A 27400-nucleotide genomic window follows, 5' to 3' on the forward strand; every position below is an offset into this window, starting at 1 on the left:
ACCCTGAACCCCTGGGAGACCCTGAACCCCTGGGAGACCCTGAGCCCCCGGGGGGACCCTGAACCCCTGGGTGACCCTGAACCCCTGGGAGACCCTGAACCCCTGGGTGACCCTGAACCCCTGGGTGACCCTGAACCCCTGGGTGACCCTGAACCCCTGGGTGACCCTGAACCCCTGGGAGACCCTGAACCCCTGGGTGACCCTGAACCCCTGGGTGACCCTGAACCCCTGGGTGACCCTGAACCCCTGGGTGACCCTGAACCCCTGGGTGAACATGCAGATAGACGGGTTCTGTGGATCTCTAGCTGCACGTCTGGTTTCGGAGCATCTGTGAGTTCCTGAGTTTCTCTCAGCTAGTGTGTGTGGGATCCAGGCCTGCTGGGTCCAGCTACAGTCCCTAGGAAGCCACAGTGTTGGAAGGTTATCAGTGCCGCTCTGATCCATACTCTCTGAGGGACGTTATTTCCTTTTTTAATCAGTGCTATGAATAACTGACTTTGTAGGACTTTCAAGTGTGTGTGTGTGTTTAGGTGTATGTGTGTGTGTGTGTGTGCACCGCATGTGCATGGGCTTATTTGCATGCTTTGAGTGTTGGTGTGTTTTCTATTTGTTTTACTCTCCTTCTGGCCACCAAAGCCCAGCCAAGACACAAGTCCCACACGGAGTCTGAGGCGGAGAGCACCGCCAGGTGGCGGACAGCGATTGGACGGCAGACAAAGAGGAAGTGTTCCAGGGATATGAAAGCTCAGGCAGCAGAGGGACTAGCAGGAGCGAGAAGGAAGAGCCGTCTGTGTGACACCATATGTCCGCCTCTTTAGTGTTTTATTCCAGAGTATCTGAGCTGTGTTATCCGCTTCCTCTGGGACGCGTCCATGTCGTCCAACTGGACTCGGGGAAGGGAGAGGAGGGTAGAAGAGGACTCACTGCATCCTCTCCTCCTCCTCTTTCCTTGTTGGGAGATTTACTCTAGTTTGTTCTCCATCTTTCTGATGTGATGTTCTTGTTCCCCCTGAGCTCCTTGTTGGCTTTTCTGTAAATTATTCAATAGTGCTCAAAGTTACAGTTTGTAGCTAATCTGTTCCTGATTTGGTGCAGAACAGATGTTCGGTCATAATTTCCTTCAAACTTTCATGTTGGATGAACCCTTTGCTTCTCATACTATTCTCCAAACTTCTGGTCAGAGCTTTGATTACCATCCTGTGTCGCAGCCAACTGGAGGCTGCCAGCGTCACTGGGGAGATGTGTTAGCCAGCTCGCTGCTGGCTTTGTTTTATCTTTGTGTGTTTTCTAACAGACCAATCAGTCCGACTGGCTCTCCCTCCCAGACGTTGGCGTCTGAAGAGCAGATCTTTGATGCTCCTCATCAGACACCACTCTACTGTCTGGTCTGCCGCCATGACTCCGAGGTAGCAGGAGCCTGCTAACAAACTTTAGCATAGCCCAAAACACTTCTCGAAAGCTCGTCACCGACAAACTCTTTGATTGGGTTCATCGGTCCTGAGTGGAACACGGTCTGGGGGAAAAGAGGAGGCTCTGAATCATCTCCAAACAGCAACTGCAGCAAGGATCCCACGTTCAGTCGAACCTCTGAAATATTCAACACTGCTCAAGAACTCAAGTAATGCACAGAAACCCTGAGCTGAGGCTGGGACTGGGCAAGCCGTCTGAAGAATTAATTCACTAAACGCCTATACTGCCTCCGCTTAGGCACAGGCCTTCGACTCCAGAATATTCCCACAGGCCCACTCTAAGGCGAGGCGGAGGCGAGGCAGAGGCGAGGCAGAGGCGAGGCAAAGGCGAGGCAGAGGCGAGGCAGAGGCGAGGCAGTAGAGAGGCTGTGACTCGTGGGACCAACATTCAGAGGAGCAGAGGCTGTATTTCACCCTCTTTAAGATCTTCATAACGTCAATCCCTCCCGTTAAACGCAATAAAACCTGCGTCGCCATGAGCTCCTCATCTTTTCTTCATGAGGTGGCCTTGCTATGGAGAATCTGTTTGCTGGGATGGTGTGCCTGGCTTCTCCCTATGTTAATGAGACCTTGGCTCTGACGGGATACACACAGCAATCTACATGTCATTAGGCTGCTGGCTCTCCAGGGTGTGTGCGCTGCTGGGTGCTGCTGTCAGGCAGGCCCTGTCACTCTGCTTTGGGGTCAAACTGAACTCTGATCGACGAGCACAAACTGCAGTGAATCACTCCCCCTCTACCACACATGGAGACATCACCTCCTCACACACCACAGTTACACACACAGACTGCACGTACACATGCCACACTGAAACACGCGGTGGGTGGAGAGAGAGAGAGACAGAGAGAGGAGGGGGAGAGAGAGAGAGAGAGAGAGAGAGAGGGAGAGAGAGAGAGAGGAGAGAGAGAGAGAGAGAGAGAGAGAGAGAGAGAGAGAGAGAGAGAGAGAGAGAGAGAGAGAGAGAGAGAGAGGGAGAGGGAGAGGGAGAGGGAGAGGGAGAGAGAGAGAGAGAGAGAGAGAGAGAGAGAGGGAGAGAGAGGGAGAGAGAGGGAGGGAGAGAGAGGGAGAGAGAGGGAGAGAGAGAGGGAGAGAGAGAGAGAGAGAGAGGGAGAGAGAGGGAGAGAGAGGGAGGGGGAGAGGGAGGGGGAGGGGGAGGGGGAGGGGGAGGGGGAGGGGGAGGGGGAGGGGGAGGGGGAGAGGGAGAGACAGACGGGAGATGTGTGAGTGTGTGCTGTGTGAGAAAATGTGTGAGAGTTCATGAAACCTTGTTCTGAACCCAACAAACTCTCTGATACTTGTCTTGGCTGGCTCCAGGAACTATCTCTCTCTCTCACACACACACACACACATGCACATGTGTTCACACAGACACACACACACAGACACACAAGCAGGCACACGCACAGACACCGTCACCACACGAAAATAGATCTGGGATCACAAAGGTAGTCAATGGTACGTTATTCAACAGCGTCTGTATTAATTCATGATAACTCCAGGATGTTGAAAGTACAGACCTTTAAGTTTCATAGAAAGAAAGAGAGAGAGAGAGAGAGATAGAGAGACAGAGACAGAGAGGGAGACAGAGAGAGAGAGAGATGGCCTCGGCCATGTTTGAGTGTTTCTAGGAACATGTCAAGAGACTTCTCCAGGAATGTAATCTGTTCTGTTCTCACCAACACGACTGTTCCCCAAGCTGAGACACAGGACCTTCCTCTATGTGTGGTGAAACCTTCACAAACAGCCTTGAGGGGGTCCCTACATAATGAAGAACTGAAGGCTTGGTTGGCCCTCCTGAAACGAGCTGCATTAGTGGGATCCACCGCTAGTTAACAGGCAATTAAGCCTGCCACAAACAAAGCACTTGTTTCCCTATAAACTCAAATCAAAGACAATAAGGCATCCGTTCTTTCATCCATTTACAGAGACAACGTCGTCATTCTGTTTTATTGTTAACTTGACTAACCTGCCGTTTCATCAGACTTGTTGCCCATCGTGGTGTTGAAACAGGATGTTATAGTCTTTGGGCCCTCATGTTAGGGCGATGATTGCGTTGGGAGAATTTTCCAGATGTGTTGGAACACATCTGTCCATTCCTTGTGTGTGTGTGTGTGTGTGTATGTGCATGCACATGGTAGTGTATATGCGTGTGTTAGTATGTGTGTGTGTGTGTTTGTGTGTGTGCATGTTTCATGAGTGTCCAGAGTCATGGAAATCTGTCAGCCTCTCCATCGTTCTCTGTTCACGCTTGTCTGTCCGTGACTGTGGAGTGTGTGATGGTTCGCAGGCCTGTTGTGTGTCAGAGACCCAGCTTGTTTGTCGCGGGGACTCTGTGGTGAGACTGCGTGGTGACACTGCGCTGAACACCAACGTAGGTCTGCTGTTCAGGCTCGGCTGGTTGCCTGAGAAGCTGTGTGCTGCTTCAATGAACAGCTAACAGCTGTCTCTGACGTTTCAACTAGAGGAGAGCCCACACTGTCAGTGTGTGTTTGTTTACGTGTGTGTTTGTTTACGTGTGTGTGTGTTTACGTGTGTGTGTGTGTTCAGGCGGGTGGTTTCAAGTGTGAGAGTTTGAGTGTGTGTGTGTGTGTGTGGGAGGGAGGTAGGCGTTGCTTTATTCAGTCCTAATCAGATCCTTTCCAGACCCCCCCCCCCCCCCTCACGTTTATGCACCACACATCTACACCCAGCCCTAATGAACACTGACCTCCTTATGAACGAAAGACACGAGGGAGGACAGAAGAGAACAAAGAGAGGGGTGTGTGGGCGGAGAGATGGGCTGAACTGGGTCATCCAAAGCAGTTACCTTAAATCTATGAATATGCCCCTGGCCCCCCCTGGTGCTCCTGCCCCCCCCTGGCCACCCCCTGACCCCTGGCCCCCTCTCGCCCCTCCTCGACCACTTGATGCCAGCTCGCCTCACGTTCAAACCGGAGACATCCTGGTGCGGCGCCACGCTAGCTTTCCCAGTGTCATCTCTTCCTGCAGGACCGGGGGAAACGTCAGCACAGATTTAACTACTGGCCACCGGCTGTGAGGCCGGCAAGTTCCTGACGTAGCTACGCATCGTCGAGGGTCGTAGGACACTGTTTGGCCATCTCTTAAACCGTTACATTTACATTTATGCATTTAGCAGACGCTTTAATCCAAAGCGACTTCCAAGAGAGAGATAGGTCACTGATCATAACAACGAGGTAGTCCCAAACTTTGCAAGCAGCCAAAACATGAAGCATACATTGTGAAAAACCAAACAAGTGCCAAAGGGAAAACCCATAAGAGCATGCATTTATACAAGTTACAAATTAAAACAACATGAACCCCAAAAAGTGCAAGACTGTACTTGTAGAAGAACAATCAATAATCGTCTGAGTGGGCAGAGTCGTGGCGGGAGCCGTGGCAGGAGTCGTTGCAGGACAGATCAGAGCAGATTCCTCTGATTAGAACTTCAGAGCTGCTTCTCCCTCGTCTGGGGAACGACCTTCTGTAGAGCGAAGGGACCCGGAGGAGGGCTTAGGCCTCACAGGCAGAACGCAGCTCCTAACTGGACGTAAGAGCCTCCCAAGGAATGTGGAAGGTTTGGCCACCACTAGCACCAATGTTTAAACATGAAATCAATGTTTTTACATGTGGCAGATAGATAGTATCATTCCCGGTAATTCAGGCGCTGACTCTGTAACGTACCGTAGAATCTTTTCAAAGAAACCAGGATTCTTTTTTGCCATTAGTACAGAGACGAGTCTTAAATGAAATTGTAGGTAATTAATGTCTAATATCAGGCGAGATTTTGCTTGGTTTAATTCTCATTCTCTCTCTCCTCCCAACATTGCAGATCAGTGTCACCAAGTCCCACACGCCTCGCCACGTTAGCCAAGCAGCAGAGCATGAGGCCTAATCTCCATGGTTATGCACTCTGTGGAAATAAGCTTTCCCGCTAATATTAGCGGGGTGAATAAATAACAGAGGTATTTGCATGGTAATTAACGCTAATTAGCTTTTTAGCATGATGATTACCTCGGCGCGTGCAGCTGGGATGCCGGAGGGGTTTGAAGAGGAGGCAGATCCAGATGTTGTTGCCTAGAGAGTTTTCGTCTCCAGCCCATACCGGCCTAGCCTAGCCCACCCTAGCACGGCCTACCTCAGTCCAGTCAAGCCTAGCCTTGTCCACCCTAGCACGGCCTACCTTAGTCCAGTCAAGCCTAGCCCAGCCCAGCCCAGTAGCCCACAGGGAGCTAGCCTATAGCACTTATTTAGCAATAACAAGCCGGAGCAGAGCTATTAGCATCTTCCTCCGCTTCCCATCCTGAAGTCATCCTAGTGTGTAGTGGGATCTCCGTGGCAACACACCTGTCCATTGTCCTGTTAGTCACTGTCTGACTGGACTCGTTAGAGGAAGTTTGGCCGCTCGACTAGCTGTCTGCCTCCGGCCGCCGGTGATTAGCTGCCCCGCGTGGCTGTGGTTTCCCTTCCCGAAGCAGGCTGCTGAGGAGAAACATCCCATCATTACCGTCGTCTTGGTGAACTGTGTCCCCGAGTCTGTTCTGCTTTTCACACATAGTTAGCGAGGACAGCGCTGGCTAGCACCTGCTGAGGCTCTACTCTGGAGCATAGCCTACTTACGGGAGTGCATACACTGACAGGGAAATGTTTACTCCAAATGACTGAACATACACACACACACACACACTCACGTACACACACACCCCCTCCCCGGCCACACACACAAACTTTAACATTAGTGATATCTTAAGATAAATCGTTGTACATTCCATTGAATGTTTCCTGTCTGTGACTGAACCTGAGCTAATGAGTTCTCATTAGTAAGTCTTATGACATATTATGCCATCTTATCTGGACGGCAGAAATGGCAAGTAACAAAGAACAAATACTATAATTTAGTTTTCTGGTATCATTATGAAAAGTTACATATTTTCTACAAAAAGTTTTGAAAAAAGGTTTTGAAAGATTGAAAATGTATTTGAGAAAAAAGAGTGCAAAAAATCTTTTCGAAAGGTTTAACAAATCTTTTCACAAAAAACGCTTAGACATAAAGTCTCAGAAGGTTAAAGTTTTCAAATTTTAGTTTTGAAAGGTTTAAAAATATATATTTTAACGAAAGAAAAAATATATTTTTTTAACACACTAGACTGTGTTCTGAGTTTTGAGAGTCTTTTAAAACATGAGTATCTGTACATCTACTTGAGTGAAGGATGTGTGTACTTTTGCCATCTTGGCAGTAAAAGCGGCAAGTTAGAAATATTGTCGAAGGGAATGTGGTAAATGGGCCGTCAGACAGATGATATGTCCTGCTGAAAGCTGACAGACTATGGCTGTCCGCCCAATCACATCCATACTAAATCATTACGAGTGTTAGTGAAGCAAGGAGATGATATTTAACCGTATTAACACTGTGACTCTGTTTCCTAACCGTCCCCAGTTTGTAATGATGCCAGTTTAAACCGTTTCTCGCCTAACGGGGGGAATTAGAAATGCTAAATCAAGCATTGCAAATGAAGGTTCAGTAAGCTTGTCAACAGTAGATGGAAATTATTCACGCAATATGAATCTTTTCCCTCCAAGATGACAGTGTTTGTCAGGCGTCCTATTGATGTGTTCCCTGCGACGCTTACAAGCAGAGCTACGTTCTGGAAATGTCTTTACGCTCGGTGTTTGACAAATTGCTTCTTTTTTTTTCTCCCCCCCAACGTAAACCAATTTATGTTTCACTGTGACAACCGTTCAGATAAATATTTTGAGGACTTGGAGATTCAGAGAAGTTGGTGTGATAGGTCAACTCAGATATGGGTAAACTGTGTATACTTCTGGTAGCCATATCCCACAGACTTGATTTGCATAATTACGACATCATGGTGTGTGTGTGTTGTGACAAATTGTAAAAACAAATGCATGATCAAGACCCCAAAAACTAAGTGATAGTTTAGGGTTAGGGTCAGTTTTGGTGTAAATCTCTTCTTCAGAGCTGGTGATGTAACAGGCTGCGTCTTCATCAGTGGAGGAGGAGGGGTAAGAGGGAGGAGTAAGGATGGGGGGACGAAGAGGGGGAGGGAGGAGTAAGGGTGGAGGGAGGATGGGGGGAGGAGGAGGGGTGAGGGTTGAGGTAGGAGGGGAGGAGGGGGAGAGGGGGTGTTCCTGGACGTTTGCTCCTGCTGTCTTGTCCAGCTCAGGGGGATCTCAGAGAGGAGGATCTCAGAGAGGAGGATCTCAGAGAGGAGGATCTCAGAGAGGAGGATCTCAGAGAGGAGGATCTCAGAGAGGAGGATCTCAGAGAGGGGGATCTCAGAGAGGGGGATCTCAGAGAGGAGGATCTCAGAGAGGAGGATCTCAGAGAGGGGGATCTCAGAGAGGAGGATCTCAGAGAGGAGGATCTCAGAGAGGAGGATCTCAGAGAGGAGGATCTCAGAGAGGAGGATCTCAGAGAGGGGGATCTCAGAGAGGAGGATCTCAGAGAGGGGGATCTCAGAGAGGAGGATCTCAGAGAGGAGGATCTCAGAGAGGAGGATCTCAGCTCTGTGGCGTGCAGCACTGATGAGGACCACATGCGTAAACACACAGACAACACACACTCACACACACAAACACGCACATATGTACATACACACACAATCTCACACATACATACACATAGACCAGTGACTAAGCTGTCAGCAGTGTTAATGGATTCTCCCTATTCTACCCTCCCACGCAGCCACACACGTGCATACACACACACACACACACACACAACTGGCCTGTCTGACTTCTGAATAGCAACAGATGTGTGAACTGAGCAAGATTAGAACCAGGACTACAACCAGGACCAGAACTAGAACCAGGACCAGGGTTGGACCAGGACCAAGAGACAGGGAGGGAGATAACTGTCATCCGCTTCCTCCTAGGGCTCTCGTTTATTTGATAAACCCCTCCGCCTCCTCTTCCTCCTCCTCTTCCTCCTTTATTGCCCTCACTCCCTCCTCCTCTCCTCCTTCCTCCTCCTCCCTCCCGCTCCCCCTCTTCTCCCTCCTCTCCTAACCTCTGTTATTGGAACTCCACAATTCCCTCACCTTCAAGCTGTGGTCGACGTAAAAGCTGAATCTGCGGTCATTCCTGGGCAAAGCAACCTGGGTTGATGCTCCTGGAGGGCCCGGGAGAGATGAGGGAGATAAACGATGTGATATGTGATCCAGCCACTCGTTACTCCAAGAGGATTTGGCCCCAAACAAGATTAGGCCAAATGAATATGTATTGAGACACCCACAAGGTCATTAATAATAGTGGCTGCGGGGTGGTGAACGTTTGTTGCTCCAACCTTCTCTCCTGGTGGGGGGGGGGGGGGGGGACTTATATGGAGCCAGCCCAGTCCACCCTGTCCTGCCCAGCATAGCATAGCATAGCATAGCATAGCAGAGCATAGCTCAGCCCAATAATATAGCCCAGTCCAGCCCAGCCCAGCCCAGCCCTGCTCTTCCTTGTCCTGCACAGCATAGCATAGCTCAGCCCAATAGCATAGCCCAGCCTGATAGCGTAGCCCAGCCCAGCCAAACTGCTGTGGTGTTTCTTTGGCAGTGACATCACAAGCTTTTGATGGCTTTAAAACAAATTGCTGAGCGTTCCCCTAGCGGGGTTGTTTTGGGTTAATGAACCTCAGTTATGTATCAGCCAAGCTTGGACTGGGCAGTCTGGCCATGAATATCCACCACAAACAAGGAGATTAAAAGATCTGGGAGAAGATTGATCGGTAATTAGGCTATCGTCCAAGCCTGGAGCAAAGAATATTTATTTATTTAATAAAATAAAATAAAAAAGCAGAGTTGGACTGTGATTAAAAGTTTGAGGAGACAGTATAAAAACGAGGCTGGTCAGACTTGAGGACGGAGGTTCTGAAGTGTGTTTTGTGTTCCATTCAACCTTCAGCAAGAAATCTAATAAATCAAATCCGACATGACAAGAAAAACCAGGAGGTGAAAAAGAGAGAGTGCTCAGACAGGTTCATTCTGTTCATCTCAGACTCGGCTCCTGAAGGGCTTGGTTGTTTTTGTGGCGTTGGCCTTTAGTGATCTTCCTCTACTCTGGTCATGCAGCTCCTGGAGGCAAAAGACAAGAAAAAGAAGATCGAGGAACGAAGCGGCGGTGCAACCTTGCAGAGCCTCGGGGTCTCCATGGAAACACGTCTCGTGGAACACCAGGGTCCTGAGACAGGCTAGGGTGGTTCTTCATCATCGGGATCCTGAGACAGGCTAGGGTGGTTCTTCAACATCAGGGTCCTGAGAAAGGCTAGGGTGGTTCTTCAACATCAGGGTCCTGAGAAAGGCTAGGGTGGTTCTTCAACATCAGGGTCCTGAGAAAGGCTAGGGTGGTTCTTCAACATCAGGGTCCTGAGAAAGGCTAGGGTGGTTCTTCAACCTCAGGGTCCTGAGAAAGGCTCGGGTGGTTCTTCAACATCAGGGTCCTGAGAAAGGCTCGGGTGGTTCTTCAACATCAGGGTCCTGAGAAAGGCTCGGGTGGTTCTTCAACACCATCAGCTCTCATCGCTCTCTATGTTTACTCACTAACAAAGACACCGGGGCATTAAGATTAGCGTTTGGAAGGTGTCCATGTTTGATGAGAGGATTGTACGCACCAGGCCTGATTGTAGTGTCCCGTCCAGTGTTAGGTAGAGTTGATGATGAGGATGAGTTTAATATTATAACGGGTATTAAAATGAATAATGGTCACGGGATTATGTAAATATGGGATGGCTTCTGGTTTTAAGAGGTCACCAGTGTGATGATATGGTGGTTTGCCATCTGCTCTGAGTAGACGCTGCAAGCGCTTGTGTAACGGACACTCCTGTTTTCAGGCAGGTGTTGGAGACAGGAGCAGCTGAAGGCTTGTCTAATGACTCTGTTAGGGTTCTATGCAGTAACTTGCAAACATCGCTCCTTCAAAGATTGAAGAAGTCTGTCTGTCTGTATCTTTGTCTGTCTCTCCCTCTCTGTCTGTCTGTCTGTCTGTCTGTCTATGAGTGTCTACCTATCTCTCTCTCTCTCTCTCTCTCTCTCTCTCTCTCTCTCTGTCACTCTTTCTCTCTCTCTGCCTCTCTCTCTTTCTCTCTCTGTCTCTCTCTCTCTCTCTCTCTCTCTCTCTCTCTCTCTCTCTCTCTCTCTCTCTCTCTGTCTCTCTCTCTGCCTCTCTCTCTCTCTCTCTCTCTCTCTCTCTCTCTCTCTTTGTCTCTCTCTCTCTCTCTCTCTCTGTCTCTCTCTCTGTCTCTCTCTCTCTCTGTCTCTCTCTCTCTCTCTCTGTCTCTCTCTCTGTGTCTCTCTCTCTGTCTTCTCTTCTTTCTTTTCCTTGCCTCTTCTCTTTAATGGAGGTAGTATCGTGGATACAGTCGGAAGGTAGTTCTGACGTTTGCAGCGCAGCATCTAAAGGTCGTAGTCATTAACATCAACATAATTCTGCAAGTCTCCCATCTTCCTGTATTCGCCTCCCACTCTACCCTTCCCCCTTCCTCACCTGCCCAACCTCAGGGATTTCATGCTTGAGTATTCTGAGCCAAATAAGTTCTGACATGCCCTCCTCTTCCTCTGTGAATTCACAATCCACACTTCAGGCAACGAAGGCTTTTCCAAGCACAGTCTGATGCCTTTCAAAGCTTCTCTAATGGAAGCTGTTCTCCCTGACCCAATGGAAGTCGAGCTGCTATCTTTGAGCCAGGCCCTTTTTCCTCCCAGCGCAGGTCGCCGGGCCTTTCATGCCCAGTCTCTCACGAAGGCTGCGTGTGTGTGCAGGAAGATTCAGCATGGAGAGCATGGCTGCATCTTGTGGCGCTCTCCTCCCTCTCCTGCCTACCTGTCTGGGCCAGTGAAGCTGGTGGTGTGGGGGTGGGTGGGGGGTGGGTGTTTGGTGTGGGGGGTGGGGGTGTGGGGGGTGGGTGGTGTGGGGGTTGGGGGGTGGGGGTGTGGGGGTGTGGGGGTTGGGTGGTGTGGGGGTGTGGGGGTGTGGGGGGTGGGTGGTGTGGGGGGTGGGTGGTGTGGGGGGTGGGTGACATATGTCTCAGTGACAGCCCTCTACATTGTGCGTCGTGCTGGTTCTGTAAAAACTACTGTTCTCTGCTGTTCTGTGTTCCCTAGTTCTACCTCATCTCTCATCTGTTTGTCTAATTAAAGAGAGCTGAATGTGGAACAGATTAATGCTGCTGAGATGACAGGAAAACACACACACACGCACACACACATTACACACCAGCACGCTACACACAGACACACACTCTCTAAGCTGAGTGCAACATGGTTGGCATTTGAAAGCCAATTAAAGCAGCCACAGAGTCACACATTGTCACGTAAATCCTGCACACAAAGGTGATTAGACACACGCAAACACACATTGCACACGCACGCCAGCGCGCACCTGCACACAGCTGACAAAGGGACGCATACATAAACACACTAAGCCTGCACACACACACACACACACAAACGCAAACAACAGTAGATTCTTCAACTCCCCCTTCGCCACCCTCGCTCTGAGCCAGAAAGAGTGATTCAGTTTATGAAAGCTTTCCCTTCTTTCCGCTATGCTAATTAGAGATTAGCCAAACAAATTCAATGTGCCACAGAGAATTCTCTTTGAGATCCAGAGTTAGCATCTCAACAAGGCGCCTCAACTTCTCACCAGCTGAGAGAGAGGGGAAGAGGCAGGAGGGAGGCCGGAGGGAGGAAGGCAGCGAGAGAAGGATGGAGAGAGAGAGAGGGAAAGAGGCAGGAGGGAGGCCGGAGGGAGGAAGGCAGCGAGGGAAGGATGGAGAGAGAGAGAGGGAAAGAGGCCGGAGGGAGGCCGGAGGGAGGAAGGCAGTGAGGGAAGGATGGAGAGAGAGAGAGGGAAAGAGGCAGGAGGGAGGCCGGAGGGAGGAAGGCAGCGAGGCAAGGATGGAGAGAGAGAGAGGGAAAGAGGCAGGAGGGAGGCCAGAGGGAGGAAGGCAGCGAGGGATGGATGGAGAGAGAGAGAGGGAAAGAGGCAGGAGGGAGGCCGGAGGGAGGAAGGCAGCGAGGGAAGGATGGAGAGAGAGAGAAGGGGAGAGAGAAAGGAAGGAAGGCAGGCAGGGATGGAGGGAGGAAGGGAGGGAGGAAGGCGGGAAAGGAGGGAGGAGAGAGAACAAATGTAAAAGAGGCCCATAACAAAATGGGCCAGGTGTCTGGAGCCAAACTATTCCTCCGCAGGTCCTGGGCTCTTAACAAGTTTTCTGTTCTCCCCTGACAACGGGGGGGGGGAGGGGGGGGGGGGGGAGAGAAGGGGGGGGGGTTGACCTTGGACCCTCTGGGTATCCGGGGGGGGGGGGGGGGTTGAGGGAGCATGCTACTGACAGTTTACTTGGGCTCACTTCAAGCACGTAATGTCACTGTTTAACAGGGTCAAGAGCAAGCTCAAATACGCATTAGGGAGAAGCCTGATCATGCGGTAATGTCTGTATAAATATTCATAAGTGTCCTTGTGAATTCCTCTCCTCACACTGGAAGTGCTCTACTCTAGCACCAACCCCAGAACACAGACACACTCACAAACACACACACACTCACACATGCGCACACACATGCGCACACAAACACACACACAAGCACTCGCAAAACTCAACCTCCACCGAAAGATGAGAATGTGTTTCTTGTCGGTGTGTCTTTGTCACAGAGGACAATAAGGAGGAGAGGATGCTGCACGTATCACAGTCTCATCAGGACAGAAGTGGAACCGAACAACAGAGAGAGAGAGGGAGAGAGAGAGAGAGAGAGAGAGAGAGAGAGAGAGAGAGAGAGAGAGAGAGAGAGAGAGAGAGAGAGAGAGAGAGAGAGAGAGAGAGAGAGAGAGATAAAGAGAGGAAGAGAGAGAGAGAGAGAGAGAGAGAGAGAGAGAGAGAGATAAAGAGAGGGAGAGAGGAGGAAAGAGAGAGAGAGACAGACAGAGAGAGAGAGAGAGAGAGAGAGAGAGAGAGAGAGATAAAGAGAGGGAGAGATGCTGAAATAGTAAGATGAATTGTTGTGTGTGAGTCTGTATGGGAGAGCAGGAGGCTGTGCGGGGGTGTTGGTGGAGGGTGTGTGCCTGGGCTCAGTGACGCTGTAGACTAGGGGTGTCATCGATCTCTGGAGAAACTTGAGGATTGTTCATCTGACACCAGCATTGCACAGACATATACAGCACATGCACACGCACACAGGCACAAGGCAACTGTACAGGCCTTTCCACTCATGCATCATCGTTGCATAGTGTTCCTGCACAAATGTTTTTCTAACTTATCCCACCATCTCTGAATATAATTAAATTGTCCCATTACACAAAACTTAAATTCATTGTAGGGATATTTCTTGCTAAAGAAAATGCCAAAGTTATGGTTTAAATTACATTCTTGGCATTGACAAATGCAGTTTTTTCTCTCCTGCGACCGACGGCAGTGAGATAATTAATTTGAAACATATGTTGTGTTATCAAATAGCATATTTTAATCAGGCCCACTTTACGCTATTCCCCAAGCAGCGTGTTTCCTGGAAGAAGGGTCAAATCCCGCTCCCTACCCCTAAATGAGGAGGGGGAGGAAGAGGGAAGGTAAAGGGGTTCTCACAGGACAAGACCAGTACTGTGGTCTCTCCTAGACTGACCCTACAGTGGTGTGGTCTGTCTTGATTGACCCTACAGTGGTGTGGTCTGTCTTGATTGACCCTACAGTGGTGTGGTCTCTCCTGATTGACCCTACAGTGGTCTGGACTCTCTTGATTGACCCTTCAGTGGTCTGGACTCTCCTGATTGACCTTCAGTGGTCTGGTCTCTCCGAAACTGAGTCTTCTGGAGTATACAGATCTGAACGTGGGGTCTTGATTGTAAGTTCTCTTTCTGCAGGGGAAAAAAGAGTGAGAGAGCATAAGAGAGAGAGACTTAGGGAGAGAAAGGGAGAAGGAGGGAAGTAGGGAGATGATATGCAGACAAACAGTGTGAGCCGTCATTAACTGGTACTCTTACTGAGGTTTATCAACACAGATAGACTACCCTCCCTCCCCCTTTCTCCCCCCTCCCCCTAATGAGTTGTCTGAGAAGCCGTCCCTCAGCCTTCATTGGCCGGGTCGAGACAGGGATTATAGATCCACTATTGTTTCCTGTTCAATTAGCCGGAGACGGTTCCGGAGACGACAGGCTCCCTGAAGAGCTAATTGGCTCGTATCTAAGGCCGGGGTGAGGAGCTAGCATGTCGCGCTACGCTGCTAATAGCAGCTCTCTCCTAAAGCTCCCTGTCAGCGACTCTAATGCACTTCCTGGTTGAGACCTGGTAGACTTTAGATACGCATTCCCTGCTCCATTATCTATACACAATATTCTACCCCAATGGAGATGGACAATAATGTTTTTACATTGAATTTTCTTTTGAATGGATGCATTCTCCTTTTGAAGAAGGAAAATATGTACCATAATATGCTTGGATATATTGAATTTATATGATTTAAAATATGATACGGATAAAACTTAGGGGTAAAGACCCAGGAAGTGGGTGCTTGTGACTGTTGACCAGGCGGGTGTTCCCCAGAGCAGAGGCAGTACGGCTGGGATTCAGGTGGTGAACCAGAGGGGGAGAAGCTGGAGGAAGCTCCAGGGAATCAGCTCTGGGGAGGTCGGAGGGGATTAAGACAGGAAGTGGTTTCACGTCTTATAGAGAAGATTACATGAGGTCATAGATCTGGTGGACAGAGAAGCACGTCTGGTCAGAGGGCAGAGTTCTGTCTTGTTGAAAGAGAACCGCCTAAAAATGCAGCTGCCTGCAAGCGCTTAGAAATGTGTTAGAATGCATAAAGGAGAAGCTCGGGTCTGTATTAAGTTCATTAGTGAGAGTGACTCATTGACCCATTTAAACCTAGAGGACCCTTGATCCAGAAATTGATCGACTTGACTTTTCTTCATGTTTGATGTTTGACGTGAACACCAAAGCCCTACGCACAGCAACACCAGGAGAACACTCTCTACTCCAACAAGGTCCAAACTGCTTTTTCATCAGTTTTCAACTGATGTTATTCCGTGATGATTTAAAGTATTCCTGTGCTGTACAATTGTTCTTTTGTGTAAAGGGTTTTGCAGGAAAGGTTTGTGTGCAGTGTGGGGACTTTACGAGTGTTTCCTCTACAAACACATTACAGAGAAACACATTACAGAGCCCACAAAAGCAGGCCGTGGTTCGATCAGAGACGCCCAGATTGATCCACGTAATCATCTGTATGCCATAGAGCGACCAGCGTCTACATCAGGACAGCGCTTCTGTTTCTTGATGACACATCACACTTTTTTGTCTTCAATTGGACTGCTCAAAACAATTTAGCCTTTAAGAATGTAGCTGTGAGTTAGACGCTGAAGGTGACAGGTTGCTCCCTGTGTTGGCTGATGTCTGTGAGGTTGTTGTCCTGTTCGATAGCTAGTCTGAGCTGTGACCTTTGACCTCCCTGAAGCTCAGGGAAATCCCCTTCGGGCTGTTGGGTTGGAGCCAAACTTGCTTTTCTGCTGAATCACTATCCCTGTACTCAGACGCTCTGCTGACGCTCTCTTCCTCTCTGTGTGAGTGTGTGCGCGCATGAAGGAGGGTCTCTGTGTGTGTGTGCTCAATGTCTGTGTGTGTGTGTGTGTCTTCAAACTGGGCACATCCTTGATCAGCTCTGCCCTGCCTCAGTGATTTCCCGTCAGGACAGCCTGTTTGCTGCTTCATGTCATGGAGCAGAGATGGTGGCTTCTTACTGGACGCTGCTATTAAAGGAACTACTGGAGCCAGAGGAAGCAAGTACCTTTGACCTTTGACATTTCCCAATCTCTCCTTTGTCCTGAGAAGTAGATGGGGATAGTTAAGAATAGAAGCTCAGATGAGATTAAGAGGCAAAAGACAAATAAACCTAAAGGTTTAAATTTTAACTAGAAGTACTCATGTTTCACACAAAAAAATACAGATCATTCCCAACTTTTTCATCCTAACTAATAGTTTACTTCCTGATCTGAGATCTTAGTGGATTCTCCTGTGTTGGAAGTTTACAACTCCCCCGCCTCGATGTTCGTTCATTTACTTTTCATTCCCTGTGTGTGTGTGTGTGTGTGTGTGTGACTATGAACCTGTCACAACTACGTCCAGGCCATAAACTTCCCCAGGATGAGTTACCGTCTGGGTGAGAGTGTTGTTAGCGGGTCTAGTAATGTGTTTGTTAGATTGCAAACCAAACAAACGGATGTGCAAGTACTTCCTGACATTAATTGAGTAATGCAGTCTTAGCAGATGCATTGCGGGCCAAGGTAATGATCTGTGGCGCATTTTGTCATTAAGCCAATAAATGCGCGTGTTACCGGTCATTAACCCTAATGGCACAGTTGTGTGAAGCAGCAACACCAGCAGGGTTATTTATGGAAACTTGTTGTTTGTCTCTGATAAGAGAAAGGACACCTTTTTTTCCTCTCTCTCTGTTTCGCTCTCTTTCTCTCTCTCTCTCTCTCTCTCTCTCTCTCTCTCTGTCTCTCTCTCTCTCTCTCTCTCTCTCTGTCTCTCTCTCTCTCTCTCTCTCTCTCTCTCTCTCTGTCTCTCTCTAGCTCTCTCTCTCTGTCTCTCTCTCTCTCTCTCTCTCTCTCTCTCTCTGTGTCATTTATTAATGTAATTTGAACTTTAGACTTGATGAAATTGATGAGTTTCTTGTCCCTCTCTCTCCTCTCCTTTAAAATGACCTCTGGCCTTCATTATCTCAGGACACAGATAAGTAATCACATTCACACTTTATGAATCAAAATGAAATTGGATCTCTAGCTGGGGAGTTAAACATCCAAAAGTAATCTGACTAACTTTCCACAGAAGGTGTGTGTGTACGTGTGTGTGCGAAAAGGTGCAGGATAGCCTATGGCCAAGGTAGTCTTGTGTAAGCTGTCCGCGTCAGTGGAGAAATTGGGCTGATGTGAAGCGTGGTATAGATAGAGACACGCCTGGGACTGGATCTCTGAAAGGATGGGGGTAAGAGGGAGGGGGTAGTAAGGGGGAAGGGGGAGTAAGGGGGGGGGGTTGTTTTGCCTACTGGTGAAGTTGTTCCCCTCAAGAATCCACTTTACAGGTGTAGCCAGTTCCTCTTCCCCTGTGGAAGCTGTAGGGGTGAGAGAGGAGAAGGGGCGGAGGGAGGTTGGAGGAGAGGGGGCGGAGGGAGGTTGGAGGAGAGTGGGGTTGGACAGAATGAGGAGGAGCGAGGGTGAAGAAAGAGAGGAAAGGATAAGGAGAACACAGGAGACCATCATGTGGAACGTTGGAGCTTTTGTCCTGTGCGTTTACATAATGACCTGTGACGCGTACCTGCAGCTTGTCTGAACACGCAGCTAGGTCACGCAACACACTCCATGTGATGGTGTCCTAATTGATGCATCAGTCACTGGTTAGAGGGGAAATCCATCGCTCCTTGTCACCACGTCTTTAATCATCGCCTGATAAATGAGTTTCTTGTTGGATGGCTGAGTTGGAGTAGAACAGGACAGAACGTAACAGGAGAGAGCAGGGGAACGGACAGACCACACCACACCACACCAGGCCAGACTAGACCAGGTCTAAAACTGTCTGATTTAGTTTCACGCCGGAGACGAGACATTTCCTGGGGGGAGATGAAGCCTCCCTGAGACTCAACATCTCTCTCCTCTCCTCTCCTCTCCTCCTCTCCCTTCTCCTCCCCCTCCTCTCCCATCCCCTCTACTCCCCTCCCCTCTTCTCTCCTCCCCTCCCCTCCCCTCGTTTGTAGAAAACACACAGATGGCAGCATCATCAAACCTGCTCGCCACGCTTCCTTTCACAAGCATCCTATCAGAAACCCTCCTCAGCACTTAGCGCGCAACTTCTGGCTAAATAAGAAACAGCATATTTTCCCTGTCATGTTCAGTGAATCTGCATGCTCAAAAACAAACACTGTGGCAAATACAGCGCTGCCAGCGTCACATCCACATGAAAGCCGTGTTTGATGCGAGCGCAAACTCCGACGCCTCCACTAATGTTCTGCCATCTCGTCCGCCAAGCAGAGGGCTGATCCTGGAGGTGTGTTCTTCTCCTACACAGCAGCCAGGGGGTAACAGACAGATGCGGGAGCTAGGGCGGGTTTGCTGTCATTGTGTCTACTTGCTTCCTGTCTACTTCCTGAGTATTTCATGTGCACTTCCTGTGTGATCCCACAATCTAGAATGTCTTGGCTCTCAGGGTCAGTATTAACCTGAGATAGTATTATCCTGGGTCAGTATTAACCTGAGATAGTATTATCCTGGGTCAGTATTAACCTGAGATAGTATTATCCTGGGTCAGTATTAACTTGAGATAGTTTTATCCTGGGCCAGTATTAACCTGAGATAGTATTGACTTGAGATAGTATTAACCTAGGTCAGTATTAACCTGAGATAGTATTATCCTGGGTCAGTATTAACCTGAGATAGTATTAACCTGAGATAGTATTAACCTTAGATAGTATTAACTTGGGTCAGTATTAACCTGAGTTAGTATTATCCTGGGTGAGTATCAACAAGAGAGTGTATTCACCAGGGTTAGTTTCAGCCTGAGATAGTTAGTCTGGGAGAATATGAACCTTCAGAGAACTTCCATTGGGCGCTGGAGGTGGTGGGCTCTTTCTGCCATCTGTCCCAAGCAAGGACGCCAGTCTGCAGCCAGTTTCTCTGGTGTTCCTGGGATACTTTTTCCCTCAGTCAGAGATAGTGTGGGAAATAGAGATTTCCTCCACAGGCTTTCGTCTCCTTTACTGTTGAACTGGAGGATGCACTTAGAGAACTTGGTGAGGCAGGATGTGCCAGCCAGCTCCCCAGGGGACGAGATGTGGTCACATGCTGGCTTACTGCCGTCGCTAAGTGCCATCACAGCACTGTGTCTGGGTTCAAGACGACATCCCTTATCGCGTTTGGGAGAGCTGGTGCATTAGGCTCATTACTGCCAGGCCTCATTCCTCAGTGTCTCTCTGTGTGTCTCTCTGTGTCTCTCTGTGTCTCTCTCTGTCTCTCTGTGTCTCTCTGTGTGTCTCTCTCTCTCTTTCTCTCTCTCCCTCTCTCCCTCTCTATCTCTCTCTCTGTGTCTCTGTCTCTCTCCTCAGTAGACCTGTCTCTCTCTCTCTCTCTCTCTTTTGTCTTTTTTTTTTTTTCTCTGTTTCTGTATCCCTTAATCTCTCTCAATGTCTCTCTTACTTCGTCACATTCTCTCCTCCTCTCTCATTGGCTATCATGTCCTTGTCTCTTAAATCTTCTCTTGGCACTCTTAGAAACTGACGCGTTTCGTTTCCTATCTACCTTATCTGCGTTTCCACTGGTCCTGGTCCTGGTCCTGGGCTTGTTTTAGCATTCTTAAGACGATCTCTGACTCGGAGCGTCTGCCGTTGATGTTCAGCCTTCACACTGCGCTAAATGAGGTGGGCATGAGAGTCCGGTCTCTCCATCTTTCTGCCGTTCTCTCTCTCTCTCTCTCTATCTCTCTATCTCTCTCTCTCTCTCACCCACCCTCTCTCTCTTTCTCTCTCACACTTGCTCTCTCTCTCACTCTCGCTCTCCCACTCTCTCTCTCTCTCTCTCTCTCTCTCTCTCTCTCTCTCTCTCTCTCTCACCCACCCTCTCTCTCTTTCTCTCTCTCACACTTGCTCTCTCTCTCACTCTCGCTCTCCCACTCTCTCTCTCTCTCTCTCTCTCTCTCTCACCCACCCTCTCTCTCTTTCTCTCTCTCACACTTGCTCTCTCTCCCACTCTCCCACTCTCTCTCTCTCCCACTCTCTCTCTCTGTCTCTCCATTTTGGTCTCTCTTTTCTTGCTTTCTTCGTCTTCTTCTCACTCCCTTTCTGTTTTTGACTCTCTGACTTGCTCTGTCTGTTTCTCTCTCCTTCCCTCCCCCAGTAGGTGTCAAAGTCTAAACGACACAAAGTGCTACTGCCTGAAGCCAAACTGTCTCATCAAACGAGAGAAGAGCAATTCCCTTGTGTCTATCAAGAAAGACCAACCATTCACCCTCCCACCCCCTCACCTCCTCACCTCCTCACCTCCCTGATCATCACGAATGTGCTGGCCGACAGCTAACCATTCTGACTGCTGAGCGTGCCCACAGACACATCCACCAAGCATGACTACATCAGCTGCCTGCCCACCCGCACGCCCGGAGAAATATCAAACTGGATGTTTGCATAGCAGCCCCCCCTCTCCGACCCCCCCCAACACCTCCCCTCTCCACCCCCCCCTCTCCACCCCCCCCCCTCTCCACCCCCCCCCCCCTCTCCACCCCCCCCCCCTCTCCACCCCCCCCCCCTCTCCACCCCCCCTCTCCACCACCCCCCCTCTCCACCCCCCCCCCCAACACCCAGGCCAATTACAGCAAGGATCTCCTACTGTGCGGCCTCCTTGCTCCGAACCTTTCATTAAGGATTACGGGGAAGCAGACTGGCTGAGAGCAGAGATAGACACTCTCCAGAAGCACCAATTAAAAGGCCACATATTCAATTCTCCTTTCCCCGACATGGGCTCTGGTCATGGGTGAAGGTGGAGAGGAAGGAGGAGAGGAAGGAGGAGAGGAAGGAGGAGAGGAAGGAAGAGTGGAAGGAGGAGGGGAAGGAGGAGACGAAGGTGGAGAGGAAGGAGGAGAGGAAGGTGGAGAGGAAGAAGGAGAGGAAGGTGGAGAGGAAGGAGGAGGGGAAGGAGGAGAGGAAGGTGGAGAAGCAGGAAAGGAAGGAGAGGTGTTTGTGACGGTGTCAGGGTTTTGTGGACGTCCTCTCTCTTGTCCGCAGGCTGGATGAAAGGCTGGGTGGCAGGGTTACTTAGCATTCATGCAAGTCGTTTTTTCTTGAGGAGAGAGAAAGAAAGAAAGCCTGTGATTGGCTGGTGAGAGAAAGCCTGTGATTGGCTGGCGAGAGAAAGCCTGTGATTGACTGGCTTTTTGGTTTGTGCCTGGACAGTAGAGGAGGATACAGTTGGTGTCTTTAGCCTTTGACCTATGACCTTTGGTCATTTGACTCCGAAGGGAGGTGTTCTCTGTGAGCCCCTTAAATCATTCTTTCACACACACACACACACACACACACACACACACACACACACACACACACACAGATTCCTCTAATCACTCCTTACCCCTGTTGCGCTTGTATGTTTAAAGATATTTATGCCCCTCCTGGACCTTTTGAATTATTCCAAAACAACATTGCAGCTCTTCTCCACGGCGAGAAGTCATCATGAGATCGTCTGGGTCAACACGAGGGGTCAGCCATTGTCTCCACCTCGCCGTTCCCGTAGAAACCCCGTCGGTTCCCACAGTAACGCCGGTGATGCTGTGTAACCGTTGGCGACCCGTTGATAGAAACCGGAATGTTTCGTCTCACGATCCCCATCGCCGTGGAAACCCATCACAGATCTCCAGGGGGGGGGGGGGGGGGGACTGGGACTGTCACCACGGTTACCGTCCGTTATCAACTGGGCAAGGTTGCTAGGATAATGAATCCTCCAGGAAATAGGAGGAAAGGAGAAAACGAGAGAGGATGAAAGAGAGAAGGTCGTTTCCTAATCGACAAATCTGATTATCTTTCTGCAAACTGACCTACCCACACATCTCCCAGAACAGCTGACCCAATACATGCATTTCAATGCATTTTGAATACATACTGTATCCTTTTTGAGAAAATGAAAAAGCTATTTCGACTCAAAGTGCCTCTTTCCATTTAGGCAGCTTTGTGTGGAGAAGCCCATTGTGTCTGAGGCTTTTGATGGGCTGAAAGAATGAAGCTCTCTGTCCACCCTCCACCCTGCCCCGCCTCCACCCTGTGTGCTGTGTATTAGTGTGTGCTGTGTGTGTGTGTGTGTGTCAGCTCAGCCCAGACCATGAAGTACACATGAGCAGAGGAGCCCAGATTGTTCTCTTAAGGCATCATTCGTTTTTTCGAATCATCTTTGCGTTTGTGTCTGTTTGCATGTGGCCGTGTGTGTGTCCGGATGTGTGTGTCCGTGTGTGTGTGTCCGTGTGTGTGTGTCCGTGTGTGTCTGTGTGTGTGTCAGGGGAGACCAGGTGCACAGTAACAGCTGGCTTAACTAGGACATAGAATCACAGTGTATTACAAGGTTTCTGGTGATTCTTAACTTCAGTTTCCAAAAATGGATCCCCCTACATGTCTGAGTGCTGGGGCGATTGAGTTTGAGTCTACACCAAACTTCCACTTTAGGGGGTGACTGGAATCAGGATCCACAAATTTAAGGAAACATTCATCCAATATTCAGCAGACTTGGAAGGACGGCACAATGCTAGTATCAACTGATAATAACACCCTCATACTGTGTTCTCTACCTTCCTACCCTCTCATACTGTGTTCTCTACCTTCCTACCCTCTCATACTGTGTTCTCTACCTTCCTACCCCCTCATACCGTGTTCTCTACCTTCCTACCCTCTCATAATGTGTTCTCTACCTTCCTATAGACAGCCGTTCCAGCTGCTAGCTGGAAGCTACAGTATGCTGGTGATGTCATAAATCGCATCCCATAATGGAAGCGCCAAAGCTCAGAAAATGACTCCGCTCGGCATTTAAACCATTTTAATTGTGCTTTTTCTCATTCTGTTACGCCCCCGTTCTGGTGTGGAAGGAGTCAGATGAGGAGAGGAAGGGCATCGCTCTGGGCATCGCTCTGGGCATCGCTCTGGGCATCGCTCTGGGCCTTTTGGGGCTGAGCTGTTTCAGTAATATCCCATCATTGTGCTAGCTCCTGACTCTCTGTTAATCTGTTATTTAGGATGTTCGACAGCAGCTGGCCCTGTCCACAATGTCGTAAACATTACCACAGATCCCCTACCCCCACCCTCCACCCCCCACCCACCCACTCCCTGCCCACCCTGCCCAGGAATATAACATGCTCAGGTTTGGCTCAGCAGTTAGAATATTTGCCTTCAGAGCCAGAGGTCACAGGTTCAAATCACCCTGTTTTTGTGGCTTTGGATGGAACCATCGAGTTACCGCTGTGCTGTACTCCAGGTAGAGGAAGCGCTTTCTGTCAGGAACTGTGGGACTTGTAACCTGTTTATTTGATCCGAGTCAGGGTATGTCTCTCTCTCTCTCTCTCTCTCTCTCTCTCTCTCTCTCTCTCTCTCTCTCTCTCTCTCTCTCTCTCTCTCTCTCTCTCTCTCTCTGTGTCTCTGTCTTCATCTCTCTTTCTCTTCGCACACACATGTACACACAAGTAGTGGCTGTAAGCTGAGAGCGACTGATGAAATATTTATTCAGGTTTTATGAAGCGTTGATGTCGGTGCTTCATCTGAAGAGGCGCACACTGCGTTCATCATCCTCTTGTCTCCGAGAGGGACAGAGAGAAAGTGATAAAGAATGAAGGAGAGAGCGATAGTGTGTGAGAGTTTGTGTGTGTGAAAGAGAGAAAGTGCTAAAGAAAAAGGGGGAGGGAGAAAGAATGAGGGGTGGGGGAGGAGTTGGAGGGAAAGGTTGTCCTTCAGATTCACGCTCATCTAGATGCGTAATGTGTACACGGACACATGGCTGAGATTAACTTGATTCTTTTTCCTTGTCTACTCTTCATCTCTCTCTCTCTCTCTCTCTCTCTCTCTCTCTCTCTCTCTCTCTCTCTCTCTCTCTCTCTGTCTCTGTCTCTGTCTCTGTCTCGCTCTCTCTCTCTCTCTCTCTCAGGGGGATGACGTTCTGACAGTCATCAAAATGAAGGCCCAGTGGCCAGCCTGGCAACCCCTCAATGTGTGAGTATCCAACACACACATACACACAGAATACACACACACAATTTCTCTCTCTTTCTCTCCCTTGCCCAATCTGTCCCCCTTTTGTCTCTGCTTTCATCCCCCTCCTCTCCTCTGGGTGCTTGAGCTCCTTTCATTAATCAAACACACACACAGCCTACCACGAGTCAGAGATCCGAACATGTGACACCCGCTTGTTGATCTGTGATGTCCCAGCTCACAGCTTCCAGGGTCCAGAACCACATAGACACTAAACCTTTCTCCTTCCTCTCCCACTTCCTTCCTCCTCCCTCCTCTGTCCATTCTCTCCTCCCCTCCTTCCTTTGTTCCTCTCATCCTCCCACCTCCCTCCTTCCCCTCCCCCCTCCTCCTCCATCTTACCCCCATCTCCTCCTCCCTCTTCCTGCCTCTTACCTTCCTCCTCTCCTCCTCTCCTCCTCTCTTCCTCTCCTACTCCCTCCCTCCCTCCCTCCCTCCCTCCCTCCCTCCCTCCCTCCCTCCCTCCCTCCCTCCCTCCCTCCCTCCCTCCCTCCCTCCCTCCCTCCCTCCCTCCCTCCTCTCCTCCCTCCCTCCCTCCCTCCCTCCCTTCCTCCCTCCCTCCCTCCCTCCCTCCCTCCCTCCCTCCCTCCCTCCCTCCCTCCCTCCCTCCCTCCCTCCCTCCCTCCCTCCACCTTCTCTCCCTTGAAAGGCACGTGGGGCCCAAACTGCTGCTTGTGTCTCAGCGCCCATGCTCCTGGGGTATCAGTGGAGCCGTGTTCCCGTTTGAATCCCGCATGCATAAACAGACGTTTCATCTATTATTCATAAGGAAAACAAGGATCTTGTTAGCCTCGCCGGTGCTTGTTGGGGAGCGGGCCAGCGTTGCGTCCTCAGCAACACACTCTCAGCGAGAGTTCTGGTTCTGTAGTGCGGGGGGGAGGAGGGGGGAGGAGGGGGGAGGAGAGGGGGAGGAGGGGGGAGGAGGAGAGGGGAGGAGGAGAGGGGAGGAGGGGGGGAGGGGGAGGAGGGGGGGGAGGAGGGCCTGAGAATCCACAGAGGATAATTATCGGGCAATGTTGTTTACGTGGCTGGAATCAGCTGTGGTGTATGTCTGCTGTGAGGGACATGCGAGGCACATCATATCAACCACTTAGGATGTGGGAAGGAAAGGTATAAGGATAGGAAGCATGCAAGAAGAGATGGAGGGATGAAGAGAGGAGGGATAGAGGGATGAGAGATGGAAGGAGGGATGGAGTGAGGAGGGATGAAGAGAAGAGGGATGGAGGGATGGAGAGGAGGAGGGATGGAGAGGAGGAGGGATGGAGAGGAGGAGGGATGGAGAGAGGAGGGATGGAGAGAGGAGGGATGGAGAGAGGAGGGATGGAGAGAGGAGGGATGGAGAGAAGAGAGGAGTAGGAATAGAAGGAGGAGCGAAAGAGGGAAAGAAGGAGAGGTGTGCTTCCTTGTTGTTTGACACGTAAATACACACTTTTAGTCCTTACTAAAAGTGGAACACAAATGGTTAATAGTCTTGAGCTCCTGGCTGTAATTGGAGAATGTTTTTTTATCCTCAAATGAGTCCGTTGGGAATTTGTAAGACTTTTTCATCCATATGTATGAAGGCATGGACACAGGACACATGTTTGTGTTAGCATCTTAGCAGTTATTTGCTAAGTCGGAGTTTGTGTGTGTGTGTGTGTAGGTGTCTTTAACACTTTCAAGAGGCGTGTGTATGTGAATAGACATGTCCAGGCATGATTGCGATTGTGTGTGTGTGTGTGAGTGTGTAGATGAGTGTGTGTGAGTGTGTGTGAGTGTGTGTGTGTGTGTGTGTGTGAGTGTGTGAGTATGTGTGTGTGTGTGTGTGTGTGTGTGTGTGTGTGTGTGTGTGTGTGTGTGTGTGAGTGAGTGTGTGTGCTTCAAAGCCCTGAGTGATGCGGCTCCTAAAGCTGTTTGCCTCCATCAAGGTTAATGGACTCCTCAAGGCGCCCATGTATCAAGACATCAGCATGACCTATTTAAAACAGCCGGCTGTCAATTAACACCTTGCTGTTTCCCTGCCTTGGAGAGAGATTGGAGGAGAGGGATCGAGAAAATAAACAGAAAATGAGTGGGCGAGTGAGAAAGAGAGCTTGAGAGAAAGGGAGGGAGAAAATGAAAGAGAAAAAGAGAGAGAGGTTGATAAATTAGAGAGGTCCTCTGTGCCTTAATTATACCAGCTATGGATTTTTAAAAGTCGAGGAACTCAGAATGTTGGAGAGCGAGGGACTATGAGGGCAGCGTGAACTTGTTCTCCACCTCTTTCTCCCACACTCCCATCTTCAACATCCTTTATTCAGTCTTCATCAAGTAGAGAGAAAGATAGAGGAAACAAACGACGTTTCTATCGGGCCCTAAACCAAAATTATGAATTGGCTAAATATCTTTATACTGTCAAAGATATAAAACAGAGACAGATCCTGACCAAATACAGGATCAGTGACCACAGTCTGGCCATTGAAAAAGGCAGACACAAAAAAACCTGGTTTCCCAAAAAATCTGGAGTATGTGGTCACTGTATGACAGGTGACAGAGATGCGCTTCTGATTTTGATTTTGGGGTTTTGTTGTCACTGTGTCTTTCAAAGTGTTGTTTTCTGTTCTTGACGCTTTGTTGTTGCCACATGTTCCGGAAAATACTGGCTGTCGTTCCTTGTGTTGTTGATGTATGGTTGTAAGTTGTTGTTCCTCTAGCTTTGGCAATACAGTTGTAATGGCAGTCATGCTAATAAAGCTGAACTGAGAGAGAGAGAGAGAGAGAGAGAGAGAGACAGAGAGGGAGGGAGGGAGGGAGGGAGAGAGGGAGGGAGAGGGAGAGAGAGAGAGAGAGAGAGAGAGAGAGAGAGAGAGAGAGAGAGAGAGAGAGAGAGAGAGAGGGAGGGAGGGAGGGAGGGAGGGAGGGAGGGAGGGAGGGAGGGAGGGAGGGAGGGAGGGAGGGAGGGAGGGAGGGAGGGAGGGAGGGAGGGAGGGAGGGAGGGAGGGAGAGAGGGAGAGAGAGGCGTAGAGAGAGAGAGAGAGAGAGAGAGAGAGAGAGAGAGAGAGAGAGAGAGAGCAGGACAAACAGATAACAAATGAAAGAGGCAGGAGATGGAGGAGAAGACCTCATCTAAGAGGAGGGCGATCCACACGTCAAGGTCAACACTGTGGTTGTCACGGAGATGAGTTAACGGGCATTATCATACAGGGACACTTGGCCTAATTAAAAGCCTGG

General features: G+C 49.7%; 1 protein-coding gene across 1 annotated transcript in view; it reads left to right on the top strand.

Moving 5' to 3' along the window:
• Positions 1-27400, top strand: part of spon1a (spondin 1a) — a 76744-nt gene that overhangs the window by 30552 nt on the left and 18792 nt on the right. The window contains exon 7 of the mRNA XM_084682067.1: positions 24108-24172. Within this exon, the coding sequence (XP_084538193.1) occupies positions 24108-24172 (65 nt within the window). The remainder of the gene's footprint in view (positions 1-24107; positions 24173-27400) is intronic.

Source organism: Hypomesus nipponensis, chromosome 19, assembly GCF_054491055.1.
Source record: "Hypomesus nipponensis isolate SF chromosome 19, ASM5449105v1, whole genome shotgun sequence".
NCBI classification, from domain to species: Eukaryota; Metazoa; Chordata; class Actinopteri; order Osmeriformes; family Osmeridae; genus Hypomesus; species Hypomesus nipponensis.